The sequence below is a fragment of the Perca fluviatilis genome, chromosome 19 (genome assembly GCF_010015445.1).
Source record: "Perca fluviatilis chromosome 19, GENO_Pfluv_1.0, whole genome shotgun sequence".
Lineage (NCBI taxonomy): Eukaryota > Metazoa > Chordata > Actinopteri > Perciformes > Percidae > Perca > Perca fluviatilis.
In genome coordinates, this window is record NC_053130.1 from 3,477,878 (window position 1) to 3,495,021 (window position 17,144).

The following is a 17,144-nucleotide window of genomic DNA, read 5'->3' on the forward strand; positions in this document are numbered from 1 at the left end:
ATGGTTGGACCGGGCTCCATCATAGCTGCAGTGTTTCCAGGTGCATTGATAGGAAGAGGATTAGGGCCACATGTGAAAAAAGTCTTTGTTATTATTCAGAAATAAAGTCTAAATTCTGACTTCTGATGTTTTATTAAGTCTATTATTATTTTAATTTTTTTTTTAACCCTTGTGTTGTCTTCCTGTCGACCATGAAGTTCCGGGTCAAAATTGAAAATGTTTTTTGAAAACTTTTTTTGCCGTTTTCTTTCCCCGCTGATTTTTCTCGCTTTCTTCGATACTTTTGTTTATGTGACTTTTTTCAGCGCTTTTTAAAATTATTTTATCCATGGTCAATAAACCTAACGTATATGACATTACATTTTTTTGTTTAAAAAAAAAAAGCATAAACTATGAATTATTTTGAATAATTGTTAAGATCAGAGGAAGTCGACAGAGTAGTGATACAAACAGTCTGTAATGTGTTTTGAAACCATTTAAAAAAAGAATTTCAAATGCTATGAAATTGAATTTAACACCCAAAATGCTAAATTAAATGAAAATAATTATTGATTTTACCTGAAAAGAATGTACATCCATGTTGTTTTGGGGGGCAAATATATATATATATATATATATGATATATAAAAAACTTTGAAAACGGGAGGACAACACAAGGGTCAGAATTCTGACTTTCAACTCAGAAGTCAATACATTTTTTCACATGTGGCCCTAATCCTCCTCCATACAATGATAACTGAGCCCAAATAATCGATAGTATTTTTTTTTTTTATAAATGACAGAAGCGAGCAGAAAAAGCTTCTAAGAGCCCCCAGGATCTCCCCCAGGATGTGTGTGTGTTTGTGTGTGTTTGTGTGTGTGTGTGTGTGTGTTTTCTCTGCTGACTCCACGTTACATTCACACAGAGAGCCTTTAATTAAAGGTGTTTAAACCAACAGTGGGCCCGTGCTTCCATCAGTGTGCCCGGCCCAACAAACTCTCCAATCCACAGCGCTCACACATGTAAACGTCTCCCCCCCCCACCCACACACACAAATAAAATAATAAGATAAACAAACCAGACACATTTCAAGTGTCAACCCAAAAGAATGTTACCTGAGGCTTTTGTCTCTTACACAACCTGTGTTCAGATATTCAGGAAATGACGCATTCATGTATTCACTCCATTGTCGCCAGAAAAATACCCGAAAATATCAGATAATATAGGCCTAAAAAATAATATATTTGTTCAAATATGATTGGAGGTTATAGGGGGATTGAAGTTGGACCCGAGGAGACTTTCTTTACACCAAAACAACTCAGCCTAGATTCAGAACTTTTCTTTTTAACGTTAAAAGCAAAATTACGCACAGTGTGGATCCATCTTAAATCCAGGCCTCTCGGCACAAATTGTGTCTACCATCCATCTCATCTGGATGAGGTCCCTTCTCTGGAAGCCACAAGAGTGCAAAACTGTGCTGCTGAAGTCTCAAGAAAGCACTCAATTAACAAAATAAAATCCCATCCAAACTATCTTCTGACCTGCTTTGTACCGGCACCGTCTATTTCTACCGTTTCCATTTTTTTATATCGAAGTTCTCGGCTGCATTCAGTTCTTCTGATTAAGAACAAACTTCTTGTCACGATTCAATGGAAAAGAAATAAGAGAGAAATAACCTCAGACATCTGCCTTTTCCTTTTCTATTTCAATTCCGTATTTGATTCGTCATTCATTAAATGGATCTAGAACTTAGACAGTCTTGACTGAAGCAGATGTTCTAAATTCTTTGCTGGAAATCTGTCTCTCTCTATTAGTTAAAAAAAAAAAAATCTAGATCATATTCCGAGCTAGAGGTTTCTTCTGGCGACAGTCGGGATGCGGAGAAAATCCTGAGCGCGCTCTCCCAAACCTGCAGCTGATTGGCTACCTGAGAGTTTTCTCCATCCGCTGCCATCTGATCCTCTCTTCTCTCTCTCTCTCTCACACACACACACACACACACACACACACACACACACACACACGCACGCACGCACGCACGCACGCACGCACGCACCATTTCAGCTGGACTTGTAGGCCGTTATAAGTTATATTGTTGGAGTTTCAAGCAGCAAACAGGAACTGAGTGAGGTTAGTGTCAACTAAATGTCACAAATGTGTGTCATATTTAAATGCATTGGTCATATATCTACAATGTAAAAAAAAAAATTCCATATCAGTAAAACAGGTCATCAGCTCGTTGAAAATTGTAAAAGCTATTAGGCTCAATAACAGCACACACACACACACACACACACACACACACACACACACACACACACACACTCTCTCTCTTCTCTCTCTCAGAGCGCACCGCCGCGTCTCTGCTCTGCTCTCCAAAACTTTTCCCTTTTTTTTTCTCCTTCTAAATATCTCTCTCTCCGGTGCGCGCGGTGAATGAACGAGCCTCTTTAACATATTCAGACCAACGTCATCGGCTGAAGGTGGATCACGCCGTGCAGCCTTTTCTATAAAACCCCCCCGCAGCCCGCTCGCTGTGGAGGAACAGTCACCGGGGTTTGGGCAGAGGAGGCGACAAGGAGAACTTGGTTTCAAAGCGCACGGATTTATCTCGCCGCTGACACAAGAGCTGCTGAAGGTAAGCCTGCTGCTTACGGACAGAAACACCTCCTTTTTTTATATCGTACTGCTGGGGAAAGAAGTGAGTCATTTGTTGAACATTTTCTTCATCCTTTCCGTTTCCAAGCCGCCTCCTCTCACCTCTGCTTTACTGTATCAGAGCTGTTAATCCGCTTCATACTGCAGCCTACTGTATTCAAATCCCCCTTTCTTCTTTCTCTTTCTTAAAAAAAACCCTGATTTATTGCCATTGCTCCATAAACCTCGGGCCTGCCCGTTGGGGCTGAGCCCCCTGAACTGTACCTATAAAGGCGCATAACCTAATAGACAAGCCGGCGCATGTAAACCTGTAAAACTATTTGGAATAGTTGACAGCTACTCCTCATTTTGGAAGCAGCAGCGGCGGAATGAAGGGGAGTTTCCTCACAGCAGAGAAGCACGTTTTTCTCGCAGTTCATCCACAGTCAAATATGAATAAAATAGAGTACACTTTATTGTCCCCGAGGGGAAATCTGTCTTAGGCATATGCTACAATCTGTTGCTTCACAGCACAAACACAAACATGTAACGCATAAACATAAGATGATAAGATCAACGAAGCATCTTAGGACGTAAAGGAAGGACACATGTGACCTGCTACGGACAATACGACATGTTAAAAAGTGACTGTAATAATTAAAGTGCAAACAAAGCGCTGGTGCATTTAATGCACTTTGCTCGGTTGTGCTAAGATTTACTCTTGGAGTTCAGCTGTATGAGTCTGTGGACGCGCATCCATTCCAATTTCCCTTTGGAGGCGCGCATGTCAAAGAAAACTCTTTACCATATATTTAATAATCACGCATGCTGAAAGGAGTGAACATCTGCTTGTTTTCATCACATTTCTAAATGATTACGCGCTAAAAGAGAGAACGTCTTGAGTTCGTTTTCATTGAAATAATGAAGACTTTCTCTGATTTGGTGCATTATAATAAAACCATTCCAGAGGTGACGACATATCATCATCATTGCATATTTCCGAATGATTCAGGGGGCTGATTACTGTTATTATTATCCTCTAACTGGCTGTAATAACAGCTTATAACGGCTCTCGGCCATTGGCTGCGTGTCTCCAGAGATGAGTTCACAAAGAGTTTAGATCCCCCCCTCTTTTTTCCCCCTCAGCTTTGTATCTCGTGGAGCTGAGGTTGAGCTAACACGCCTTTATTTTATTTTTTATCTGGACAGAGTTTACCGGGGGGAAAAGCAGAAAAGGAAAAAGAAAAAAAGTAGGAGAAACTGGACGGAGGGGAAGATTTACGCACCGCCGAGCTTTGAACGGAACAGAAGCGCCTTTTACGCACAGACACAGGTGGATGCTGGGAAGCGGACCCTCTCGTAGGAGATGTTACCCCTGGCACAGTTCGGGGTCCTGTCGGCCCTGACCACCGCGCTCACCTCGGTCCTGTCCGCGCTCTTGCTGCTGGCGCTGACCCGGCAGCTGTGGAGCCTCCGCTGGAGCCTGACCCGGGACAAAGAGAGCAGCCTGCCGCTGCCGAAGGGCTCCATGGGCTGGCCACTAGTCGGGGAGACTTTCCACTGGCTTTTCCAGGTGAGAGTTGACACGTCTGGGGCTGCTGTAGTTTCCATTTTTTACAAGCGTGCCAAAATATAGGTTTAAGCCTCCTGCGCGTCTGTGTGGGGTGTGTGTGTGTGTGTGTGTGTGTGTGTGTGTGTGTGTAGATCTTTATTTATCTTCCTCACGTATATGGTTTTCTATCTCATGATTCCTTGAATTTACAGCTAAACTCTGGCTGGCTGCAAGGTGTACATGTCAGATTATGATGGTTATTGGTTATTGGTTACTGATGACGTATGTGGAAGCGCTCGGGAAGCTTGGGAAAGCTTCGCAGATTCTTGGGAAAGCTTCGCAGATTCTTGTGCAGTGAGTTCTGTTGTTAATGCGACATGTGCGGACTTGATGCTCGGTGCGTAATTCCTTCTTGCGGAGGAAAAACAGACGTTTTCTGTTCAATTCTTCCTCTTTCTCTCTTTCTCTCCCTCTCTCAGGCTGTCTGTCTCTTCTACAGTGAGGAATGCACTATCATCCCTTCATCTCTCTATCCCTCCGCTCCACATTCACAGTGCCTCGTTACAGCACACGTTCTGTGTGGTTCAGGAGTTTCTTGTGTCCCCCCCCTCTATCTGATTTCTCACCTTTCGCCATCAAAGCAGAGGGAGACGGGGAGAAGTATGTGGACATCCTAACATCCCAACATACAACCGTGACAATTATGAGATACTAGTTTTTTTTTGTCATTTAAGTAAGTTAGTAAGTAGTAAAGTAAGTAGTTCAGGTAGAAAAAAAACAAAACAACAAAAAACAGGGGCTGAGGGAGGGGGGCGTCTTCTGGGGCTCCAGCCTTGAATGTTTTCTCAAAAGCCCAGAATCTTCAAGGGTTTTAAAATAGGCTACCTTTAACTTTATGTAATTTAAGGTCCCATGCCATGACAATTTCACTTTATGAGGTTTTTTAACATTAATATGCGTTCCCCCAGTCTGCCTATGGTCCCCCAGTGGCTAGAAATGGTGATAGGTGTAAACCGAGCCCTGGGTATCCTGCTCTGCCTTTGAGAAAATGAAAGCTCAGATGGACCAATCAGGAATCTTCTCCTTATGAGGTCATAAGGAGCAAGGTTACCTCCCCTTTCTCTGATTTGCCCGCCCAGAGAATTTGGCCCACCCATGAGAGAGAGGCTTTCAAACGAGTTGGTCAAGGCCAAATCCCCACCCTCCACCTTGCCCCCCCGCTCTCTCCTCCTCAATAGCATTTAAAGCTACAGACACAGAAATGGCACATCCTAAGGAAAGCTCATTGTGGGACTGGCTCTAGTGGCTGTAATTCTGCACCAAGGCTGAATTTCGGGAAAGAGACTTCAGATACAGTATTAGGGGACCACTAAGGTCTATATAAAAGAGACTTCAGATACAGTATTAGGGGACCACTAAGGTCTATATAAAAGAGACTTCAGATACATTATTAGGGGACCACTAAGGTCTATATAAAAGAGACTTCAGATACATTATTAGGGGACCACTAAGGTCTATATAAAAGAGACTTCAGATACAGTATTAGGGGACCACTAAGGCCTATATAAAAGCATCCAAAAAGCAGCATGTCATAGGACCTTTAATACTTGTTGTGTTCTGGTTTCAGAATGATGAAGACAGTTGGAGAACAGTTAGATACGAAATAGGATGTCGGCTCTACAGGATGATTTGTTTGTTGGAAAAAAACAAATAATAATGTATAATGTATCGGTTTTTAGGCATTCTTTTATCTCAAACGGCTTGAAAAAGAGTGCACATAGTTGCCATAAATGGGGAAAACAATCTCCTGGGGGAGCATAGTCATGCCACCACCACCGCTGCATCCCTCTCACACCTGCCCCACAATGTAAAGAAATCATTTAAAGGTCCCATGTCATGCTCATTTTCAGGTTCGTACTTGTATTTTGGGTTTCTACTAGCACATGTTTACATGCTTTAATGTTCAAAAACACTTTATTTTACTCATACTGTCTGTCTGAATATACCTGTATTCCACCTCTGTCTGAAATGCTTCGTTTTAGCGTCTGTCTCTTTAAACCCCGCTGCTGAGAAAGCCCAGTCTGCTCTGATTGGTCAGTGTCAACAGGTCTTCCGCAGCTGCGCTCTTGGTGTCTCTGCGCTGTCATTGCAGCCGGGGAATGACTGTAACAGCACAGTAGCGCCACTTTTCACCTATATATTGTATAGTTATGACATCCCAACCATACAGGAAGTCCTGACGGCTCGTTTAAAGGCACAGTTTCTGAATACGGGCTGTGGACATTGAAAATTGCTGTGGCTGTGGAGTGTTTCGATACTTTCACAGTTTTTATATAGCACGTCGTCCTGCTTTATAATTCAAATTGACTTTTTTTTGACATATTGACTTTTTACAAAAAAAATCCTGAATTTGCAAACAATCAAAACAACCAATCCTCTTTCACTCAAAACTACTAACTAGTTTTTCTGATATCCATGTCCATTTCCTTCCTCTTTCTTAGTGTTGGCATTCTAACCTCTGGTGGATTTGTGAGGACTATGGTTAACTGCTCCTCAGATCTCTGCAGGGTAAATCCAGACAGCTACCTAGACTGTCTGTCCAATCTGAGTTTTCTGTTGCACAACTATTTTATCGCGGCTCAGTGCGGAGCTTAGCACTGCCCATGACAATTGTGATTGGTTTATAGAAAAATGCCAATTAACCAGAGCACATTTTTCTCCCATCCCGGAATGCTGTGTGGACTAGCCAGATCCTCCTCTGCTCCGCAGCGCGTGGATGGTCTGACTATCTAAAATGTGACAAACTTGTAATCCAAATGTCTTATCACAGGGTTCCAACTTCCACATCTCGCGCAGAGAGCGTCACGGCAACGTGTTTAAGACCCATCTCCTTGGGAAACCCGTCATCCGGGTGACGGGCGCAGAAAACATCCGCAAGATCCTGCTGGGCGAACACAGCCTGGTGTGCACCCAGTGGCCCCAGAGCACCCGCATCATCTTGGGACCCAACACCTTGGTCAACTCCATCGGAGACCTGCACAAGAGGAAGAGAAAAGTAAGAAAGTTGGAATACTTTAACCTAGGACTGGGCCATATGGAGCAAATCACAATGTTTTGGACCAAATACCTCGATGACGATATTGCAGCAATATTGTAGAGATGGCTATTGCTGCTTTCACAAAATATTAACACAATGAGAGTTCTGATAAATAATCATCAATAATGTGGATTATTGTCATTGGACTATGTGGGTAAAGGCAAATAATACAGCTAGTAGGTCTGGTAAGTTCAGAAAATTATATCACTTTGCTGCAATGCAGCCTTTAAAACCAGGAAGAGACAATTTATAATTCATATTTATAATAATGTTTACAATATCCAAGATATAAGACAATATCTAGTCTCATGTATCGATATCGATATATATCGCCCAGCCCTACTTTAACCTATATAGAACTTAAAGTATGGTTAAATTATCGTGAATATGTTGAAGAAAATTGAGGTAATAATTAAAATAAATCTTTCAAATGCTGAAATACAGCGCTGAGACCCACTCTCTTATTTATCCAATCCAATCTCCTATTCAGTATCATGTCTTGTCTTCTAAAATCTACAACAACCCTTTCTCCAGGGCTGCCCCTTCTTAGTCTAATAGTCCACCAATCGGTCTCTTTGGTCTTCTGTCGATTCAAGTATTTTTAGTCGAAGAATAGGGTGACTCGATTCTGGAGAAAAATCATAATTAGTTTGGTCAATATTGAAATCCCAATTATTTAACATGATTACTCATTGACTTTTTTGTAAGATGTTGCATTTATTGAACTTAAAAAAACTGTGAAACAGTTCAACAAATCAACAGTAAAAATACTTTGAACTGTGAAAATTCCCTTCATACTTTTCCCGTCATTCATTCAGTTTACTTGCAAAAAGTAATGTGCAAAAATATTTTTTTCATGAGTACTCTTGTTTTTGTGATCGTTAGGATCGTTAGGAGCCAAAATCGCGAATAAAATTTGATCAATTGTCAATTAGTCATTCTTTATGTTTTTTTCTTGGGAATGATTTATTTCCAAGAAACTTCTGAGCACATCTCTGACAAACACAAGATTTAAAGTGCTGCATTTGCATGATTTTTTTGTGGAGAAACTGAGTTTTACAGATCTGTTGATTTAATTAACTTAAGCCAATAGTGGAAAAAACCGTGTGAGTTAGCCTGGGTAAACCCTGACCAACTTCCAGCAAATTTGAGATTTGCTCTGCAAGTCAGTCTGGCGACGAGCCCATTCCAACCCATTTCCGATGTCCCCAAAATCGAGGCACCAATCACAACCGCTGAGCTGGGCTTTCCACCAATCACAACCGTTGAGGTGGGCTTTTTGTTTACATTCAACATGACGGCTACCGAAGGGCAGCGTCACCCTGATCGTTGCTCTGATTGGTTGAAGGACTATCCAATGCGCCCAGAGGCATTTGAGCGGCGTCCGTTGGTGCCCCTTTGGAAATGAACTGTCAATGAAACTTTCCCAGAACCCCTCTCAGTTACAACTGAGAAGGGTCTGGTGTCAACCAGGATAGCAGGGAGTGTTAGTCGGCGGAGAATTCTTTTAGTCGGTTAGTCATTTTCTTATGCTTATTCGTGCTCAATGACTTACTTCCAAAGAAACTAATGAGCACACAATTTGATTAGGTAAACACAAGGTTTGAAATGGTGCTTTTCAACTCAGTTCAACCCTAACCCTAACCCTAACCCTAACTAACCAACTAGTATGAGTGTTAGTCGACTGAGAATTTTTTATAAGTCGAGGACAGCTCTACTTTTCTCCCATCTTATCTAAACCACCCTGTCCTGTCTTCTCTCCTATATCTTCTACATCTTCCCTCTTCCCTCTATCCAGTCCTAGCCCTAACCCCACCCTGTCCTCCCCTTTGCTGAAAGGTGTTGTGTCGCATACACGGTTATAACTTTTTATGACGCCTCTCTCTTTTGTTTCCTTAACCCTTTCAAGATCCTGGCTAAAGTGTTTAGCCGGGGGGCTCTGGAGTCCTACCTGCCCCGGCTGCAGGACGTCGTCAAGTCTGAAGTCGCTAAGTGGTGCTCGGAGCCGGGCGCCATCGACGTTTACAGCGCCGCCAAGGCCCTGACGTTTCGCATCGCCGTCAGAGTCCTGCTGGGTCTGCAGATGGAGGAGGAGCGGATCGTTTACCTGGCCCAAATCTTTGAGCAGCTGATGAACAACCTCTTCTCGCTCCCCATAGATGCTCCGCTCAGTGGGCTACGCAAGGTGAGAGAGCGAGAAGAAACCAGGGCAAAACTGCCGAAACTTCAGTTTATTCATCCTTAGAGACTCTATTTTAACACACATTTTACTTTACTTTTATATTTTATTCATATAGTGCTTTTTACAACACTCAAAGACACTTTATGTAGTTTTATCGGCCCAGCATTACATGGTCAATTTCTACATACAAGAACCAGTATCACAACCAATAAGCAACTGTATATTGAACAAAAAAACAGTGTGCAACTCTGTTATCTAGGTGAATACGAGTATCCAATCAGGGCTCGGTAATGACATTTTGGTGTTGTTCTCTGTCCAGGGGATAAAAGCCAGGGAAATCTTGCACGCCAACATGGAGAAAATCATTGAGGAAAAGATGGATCGGCAGCAGGCGGAGGAGGAATACCACGATGCCTTCGACTACATATTGTTCAGCTCCAAAGAGCATGGCCATCAGCTCAGCATCCAGGAGCTCAAGGTACCAGAGAGAAGCCCACAATATGACTCAGACTCAATATATCTCAAATATATGTTTATTTGTTATCACACACATAAATAAAAATCACAATTTGGAAATTTAAAATACATGTAAATTGTACGAGCAAGAAGCAACATTAAGAATTGAAACCCCATAAAGTTTGTTTAAAGTATGTTTTTCTTATGCATCCATGGTGAAAAGGCATATATTAACAGATCGATTTTGGGTTTTTATTAATCAATATTAGATCACTCAAACAAAGATCGATTGTAGTTGGAGAATCCATTATTTTAACCCAGCCCTAATTCCATCTATTCACCTCCCTCCTGGCAGGAAACGGCAGTAGAGTTGATCTTCGCTGCTCACTCCACCACCGCCAGCGCCTCCACATCGCTAATTCTTCAGCTTCTTCGCCATCCAGAGGTGGTTGAGAGGGCCAGGGTCGAGCTGGAGGCCGAGGGCCTCGGCTGCGAATCCCACAGCAGTCCCAGCCCACCGGCTGTCGCCATGGAGAAAGAGGAGGACACAGAGACAACCTGCTTGCTGAACGGAGGCTGTCAAAATCACAGCGATGGTTTCCCACAGACCCAGTCTCACGTGCCGTATCTGAGCCTGGACAAGCTGAGCCAGCTCCGCTACGTCGACTGTGTTGTCAAAGAGGTTCTCCGCTTCCTGCCGCCAGTCTCGGGTGGTTACCGGACAGCCCTGCAGACGTTTGAATTAGACGTAAGTTCAAGTCTCTGGTAGGAATATAACATTCATATGTATGCCCTTAGTGTGAGTGAGGTTTCTTTTTATCTGGGATGAATGGGCAGTGGATGTTATATATTTTCCCTAGATACAAAGGAATTTGAATCTAAGCTTTTTTCTAGGCATAGGTTAGACAAAGACCATCTTTTAAACTCACAGTAACAATAGCAGATCAAACCGCAATGCAGCACGTGTTGAAGACAAACTTCCATCCTCTTCTGTTGGAGCTGTAAAAAGGCAATGTCGGAAATGTAGCAATGTAACTAAAGTAACTAACTGAAAGTAGATGTAAAAAAGGGTTTGGGTTAGAGAAGTCCAGCCAGTAGGAGTGGTGATATAACGATATGTACCATTACAACACATTCTTGCATGAACGGGTTCGTATGATATTGTACAAATTTGTTTGCGCAACAATTCGTATGAATATGTTCCAAATTACGGCGATCGCCAACTGGCCACGTGACAGTTAGGTTAAGCCGAGAAAAGGTGTCTGTGGGTCGTGACATCTGCTTTTACAGTCAAGTTTAGCCACAAAAAGTTGACGGCAATCTGCAACGGGGCAGTCAAGTTAAGACACCAAAACGACTAGTTAGGATTAGATAAATGTTTGTGCTTTGGATAAAACACTGGTCCCCTTAAATAGTACTCCCGGGACATGAACACCCGTTTTCTGGGGGATAGGCTTGTGTTTTTTCCTGTTAACTTCTGGAACTTCCGGGACAAGAAATCCGCTTCCCTGCTTGAAATGTGTTTTAAAAGCCAGCGCGACCTCCTACTCACGCATATATTCGCAGTCTTAAACCGCAGCAGTCAATGTGGGTTGTTGTATATGTGTATTACTTTTGGTAGCTATATGTACAAATGGTTCATGAGAACATCCTGACCGTTAGCCAACCAACATTTCCTGTACCGTTTATACTGTGGTAACTTTTGGCCTGTAGGGGGGCGGCTTCTACATGTTCGCAACTGCAAGTCTAAACCGGTGATGCTCATGGATGTATGAATGAGAACTGGATACCGCTTTCAAAGTTTGCGACACATTCATTCCTATTAAAGTTGCTCACTTGGGCGCATAAGCTGAAAAAGCCCCGGCAGGCTTCCTCAAGTCTGTGTTTTTTAGGCTGTACATCATGCAGACTAGAGTTCTTTGTTAAGTGGCTCTTTTATACTTTTCAAAAGATATTAGACCAAATGGATAAAAAAATTGGTTACCATTTGACAACCGCTTCTTCCCAACAATTGTACAGGGGGGGGAAATTATTTTTTGGGCTAGTCGGCATCGTGCAACATCGCTTTACATTACAGATGCATCCGTAGGGGCTTGGCGCAGCTATAACTTTCCTTTATGTTGATGTGTCCACCTGGTCAGAACAGCTCCTCTTGTGGAGAATCAGCAGCCTGATAATCATAAATGAGTTAGTGAGTAAGTTAAAAGCTGATTTATTCCCAACAAAAATATTTAACTTCACAGATTGGAGATCTTTAATTAACTCTTCATGCAGGAGAAATAAAACTAAATCTTGCTTCAATTGAATTCTGTTTTATTCCATTAGTCGTGCTGCATGCCTGACTGCTCTTTAACAACCAAAGATATTCACATACAGAGTTGCGTGGCCTTTGCTGCCCCATCATGGCCTCATCCCTCGTCTTTACGTGCCCCTTCCCTGCCCTCAGTGCCCCCAATTTGCTGCGTTATTTTGGGGACAATTGACAGTTTAAACCCCTATAGCTGAGAAGTAATTGCAGAAAATGTCATTATGCCTGGTCATTCAAGTGCACCTTCCTAAATAATTGGGATTAGGTTATAAAGAGGCCTGGATCAATGGATGGATGAAGGTATGGATACATGAAGTTGAAAACCACCCGAGAGAAAAGCCTTAACCCTGTTTTCCAAGTTATACAACTCATCAAGCTTTTAAACTTCTGTCAAAAATAAAAGTTCAACATCTGACTCATAAAGTAAGCATATTTTCCAGTGAACCTTGACTGTAAACAAATGTGTACACATTTGTAATTTCAATATTTCAGAGAACAGTCATGCCATTTTCATTCATTTTGAGGGCCAGAAACGTTTAGAAACCTGAAGAGTTAGTGCAGATTTGAATACATAAAAATGCACCAAACTATTTGTTGTTAAAAATCCTAAGCCTAAAAGCTTTCTTGTCCTCATTTATATTTATTGATTTCTGTGCTCATTTCTCAGGGCTACCAGATCCCCAAAGGCTGGAGTGTAATGTACAGCATCCGGGACACCCATGAGACCGCAGCGGTCTTCCAGAGCCCGGAGCTGTTTGACCCAGACCGGTTCGGCCCAGAACGGGAGGAGTGTCGGTCGGCTCGGTTCAGCTACGTGCCGTTCGGCGGTGGCGTGCGGAGCTGCGTAGGGAAAGAACTGGCACAGATCATCCTAAAGACTCTGGCTGTGGAGCTGATCGGGACTTGCAAATGGACTCTGGCCACGGAGAACTTTCCCAAGATGCAGACAGTGCCGATAGTGCACCCGGTAAACGGGCTGCATGTGCATTTCACTTACCTGCGTAAGTAATTTAACTTTCAATGTGGTGCTGGAAAAAAACTCTCCAAGCCCAAGGAAGGAGGCACACACAACATGCCAGGCCTGATGGCACAGTTTAGGTGCCCTTTTCTTTTCCACGGACATGAATAAGGGGTTTACATCGCTGGTTTGGAGCGCGTCATCATCCCTTTGGTGGTTTGGTCCAAAACTAAGACGCCACTTGTCGTAGCACAAGTACATTTTTAACCTCCTAATCTGTTCACCTGCCATTTCCCAGCTTTTACTATTCTTTACATGCATTTTTTAAGTTATTCATGTATCGAGTTGCAGTGCAAAAAGCAGCATTTTTCTTCCTTATTTTCAGACAGAAGGTCAGGGTTTGCCCTGCTGAATGGACTGCATGCACACTTAAGTTACAACAGCAAACGTTTCTATTCAGAGCTAAAAAAACAAACATGTAAGTGCCTCATGAAAAGACTTCAGGCACATTTTTGTATAACAGAATAGAAAGACTTTCTATGAAGCCAGCTTTGCTCCAAGTTTCTTGGCTCTGATGAAGCCCAGGGACAAAGATGCAGCATTTTGTTGTGATATGCAAAGCGGTTTACAGATTTTAAAATCCACTTTTATATTTTCTACATCTTAATATCTTTTACATCAATGTGTATCAGTAGGGACATACCCATGGGCTATGCATGCTGACATTAGTCATAAGTATTTGACTCTACTTACATTTACAAAACCTTTAAGTTTCACGGTGAGCCTTTTCACAAAAATAAATTCTTCCAGTCTAGGGACAGAAGTGGGAAAATCACCTTCAATGACTGTTTAGACCTTCAAGTTGTTTCTATTTACATCTTATCACTAGGGTTGGGTGCCGAAACCTCCATGCTAATACGGCACCGGTGCCTTAACCACCGGTATCTACCTGACGGAATGGCAACGCGGATTTCGTTGCCTCATTTCAGTGCCACTTAAATGCCTGCGCTGCTCTCTGATGCTCCAAAAAGTATCGCTGAACGTGACGCTAGTTAACACTACACTTGGCAGCAGGTAACGTTAGTCTACCGTTAGCTAGTAGCTGGATTAAACAAAGTTAAAATGAGAGTTAAACGGTGTAGAGTGTGACTGTATTTCACTGTAGAGGATTCCAACACCAGGACGTTCAACAGTCTGCAGCTGCCGTTGTCGTAAAAACGCCAACGGTATGTTTACTTGAAACTAGTAAGCCTTGAGGTGCATTCAAAGTTATTGAAAAAAATACCATTTTCCCATTCAGTGGTTGTTTTTGTTTTACCAGCAATTTACTGGTGAAGTAAATTATTGTTATAAGTTATTTTATTACATTTTTAATAAATCATCACATTTTGACCATATGGCAATAAACATGCCTTTCTTTAATGTCGCCGATTGTCGGTTTATGCTCTTCCTTTTTTTTTTTTTTTTTTTAAAGTATCGGCCCTGTTTTAAATGTATCGTTTTAGTACCGATTTCGGATAAAACCCAAACGATACCCAACCCTACTTATCACTTTGTCTTGGCTTTCTGAACTGCCTGTGAGCAAGACACTGAATGCCTGCCAGCTCCATGGAAATGTTATCTGTTCAATCATAATGTGACAGTTCTCATTAGAACCTGATTACAGTCAGATATGCAGTGATCTGCAGTGGGAAAATGTTTGGACCCTTTTGGAAAACTTTCCAGACTCACGTTGGAAACAGGAGAGACTGGACTCGTCCAGATGTCTTAGTCGTGATGTTTAGCAATGATCTCCACCACTAAAACGCTAAAACGTCAAGGTCAAAATACATTCAAACTGTTCTATTTTTTGAACATGAATGATAAATATATCCAGTATCCAGTATAACAGTGCTATTATGTGTGTATCAAATGAAGTAGCATTATGAATAAGCTGTATTTAAAATGCAGATGTATACTTTTTGTTGTACTTTTACTCTATCTGTAACAATATTTGCTGTAATTATGAATAGATAGACACTAACCTGTAATGTAAAGGACTGTGGAGTTTGTTTCACTGCTAGAACATAGAGATCTTCCATTGTTTAGAGCAGCATATATAGAGAGTAACGTTATTATTATTGGTGTTATTATTGGTCTAATTTTAGGACTGTTTCTGTCTTGGTTTTGAAGCCTAATAGACGCGCTGTGAAATTGTACGTACGGATGGATTCGTGGAAGGAGATAGCACTTTCTCCGCTTTAAGGAGTCTGTATATATTTGTCCTGTTTATGCATTCATTGAGTGTATCAGATGTAGCTGCTGTACAGTTGATGTAAAGAGTAAATTAGAAGATGAAAAACAAAAACAAGTTGTCGTTTTATGAGTTTGACAAGAATGGCTTAATTTATGTCGTACACAAACATCACATTTCCACTAATAACTAATGTTTGGACTGATCAAAAGCCCTTCACACATCCCAAACCTCCACTATTTCACTTTAGACAATCAGTTTCCAATGACGGCTTCTCAGATGGCTCTGTGTAACAAACCATCTGGCGTGGCAGGTTCACTTTAGACCAATTGCACCAAACAAGTCATTTGAGCGTATCATCCTTGCATACCTGAAAACCTGTTCTACTCCCCAAATGGACCCTGACCAGTTTGCACATAGAGCCAGCACATCTGTCGATGATGGAGTTAATCATGCCCCTCACCTACGCCCACATGCATAACACCATAGTTAAAGTTTAAGTTAAACTTTTTCATAAAAAGAGGGTCAATAACACATCGTCTTACCCCCTGACTTTCAGCACTGAAGCCCCCAAGTTCATGCTCTCTCCGTGGCTTTTATCACTAGATACTAACCCAGTGATTCTCAAAGTGGGGTCTGTGGCACTCTGCCAGGGGTCCATGAAAAGTTTTGGATTCATTCATTTAAATTGTCATGGCATTTTTTTTGCTTCATAGTTCAATCAACAATATTTAAATTAAATCTACAATAGTTTATAGATTATGTTCTTATTTCACAAACCTATAACTCTTAGAATCTGCAAATGGGTTTAATGCATGTCTAATATCTTTCTAATTCCCTTGTGTTGTTCTTTCACATAATTAAGACTATAGAAGTGTAATAAATATGCTTCATCAAAATTCCAAAGTCATGAGGGGGTCCCCAGTATATTCTCAATCTTGTAAGGGGTCCTGGCTGAAGAAAAGATTGAGAACCTCTGCACTAACCAACTTCCATCCAACCACATCTTTGTTTACATCTCTATGTATGCAGATGACACAACCATTTTTGAACGTACACATGTTCCACCAAAACAAGTTCCTTCCGAGTCTATTTCTCCGGTGCTTAGCACCGCCCAAGACGATTGTGATTGGTTTAAAGAAATGCCAATAAACCAGAGCACGTTTTCCTCCCATCCCCGAATGCTGTGTGGAGTAGCCAGACCCTCCTCCAGCGCGTTTTGGAGGAGGGTCAGACAAAGCAAGACTATGTGTATTCTAACAACAGAGTGAAAACATTGTAATTTCCCTTGCAGGATTAATAAAGTAGTAGGGGCATCGTTTTTAGTTTAACAATTCTGATTCCAATTCCGATTCTTACTTTCAATTCTGGCTCTTATCGATTCTTTGAGGGGTGGAGTTGAAACGGGTCACATACTTATTTCACAGATGAAAGCAAAATGTTACTTTTGTTCAATGGTGTTTTACAGTTTTACCGGGCTTTTTCAAGGTAAAATAAAGCCACACTTCAAAACGATGCTTAAAGTGCTCTATGGCTGAAACACAACAAGTGCCTGGAAATACAGTGGCCGCTACAGAAATCAAAACTTGCGCATGTTAAATCTTGAACCGATGATCACATTTGAAACAAAATTTTCCAAACGATTCAATAAAAAAATCTATTGGAATCATAATTTTTTTAAACGATTCCAAGTTAGAACCAGTTCTCGATCCAACAAGTTGTAGAAACAGTAGCCATTCAT

General features: G+C 41.8%; 1 protein-coding gene and 1 long non-coding RNA gene across 2 annotated transcripts in view; one reads left to right on the forward strand and one right to left on the reverse strand.

The window, feature by feature from the left end:
- The first annotated feature begins 2,443 nt into the window (after window positions 1–2,443).
- LOC120548518 (cytochrome P450 26C1) lies at window positions 2,444–14,496 on the forward strand. Its single transcript, XM_039784798.1, has 7 exons — window positions 2,444–2,618; window positions 3,827–4,190; window positions 7,000–7,224; window positions 9,176–9,451; window positions 9,768–9,926; window positions 10,260–10,652; window positions 12,880–14,496. Exons 2-7 carry the CDS (start codon window positions 3,984–3,986, stop codon window positions 13,219–13,221), a joined length of 1,602 nt encoding a protein of 533 aa, XP_039640732.1. The 5' UTR covers window positions 2,444–2,618; window positions 3,827–3,983; the 3' UTR covers window positions 13,222–14,496.
- The window catches only part of LOC120548519, a 41,982-nt gene continuing 35,361 nt past the window's right edge, over window positions 10,524–17,144 (reverse strand). The window contains exon 3 of the long non-coding RNA XR_005637183.1: window positions 10,524–10,631. This is a non-coding gene — a long non-coding RNA (uncharacterized LOC120548519). The remainder of the gene's footprint in view (window positions 10,632–17,144) is intronic.

Coding starts and splice junctions, on each gene's coding strand:
- LOC120548518 (XM_039784798.1), top strand. CDS start 3,984: ATGTTACCCCTGGCACAGTTCGGGGTCCTGTCGGCCCTGACCACCGCG. Junction 4,191..6,999: donor CTTTCCACTGGCTTTTCCAG/GTGAGAGTTGAC, acceptor GTCTTATCACAG/GGTTCCAACTTCCACATCTC. Junction 9,927..10,259: donor TCAGCATCCAGGAGCTCAAG/GTACCAGAGAGA, acceptor CCCTCCTGGCAG/GAAACGGCAGTAGAGTTGAT.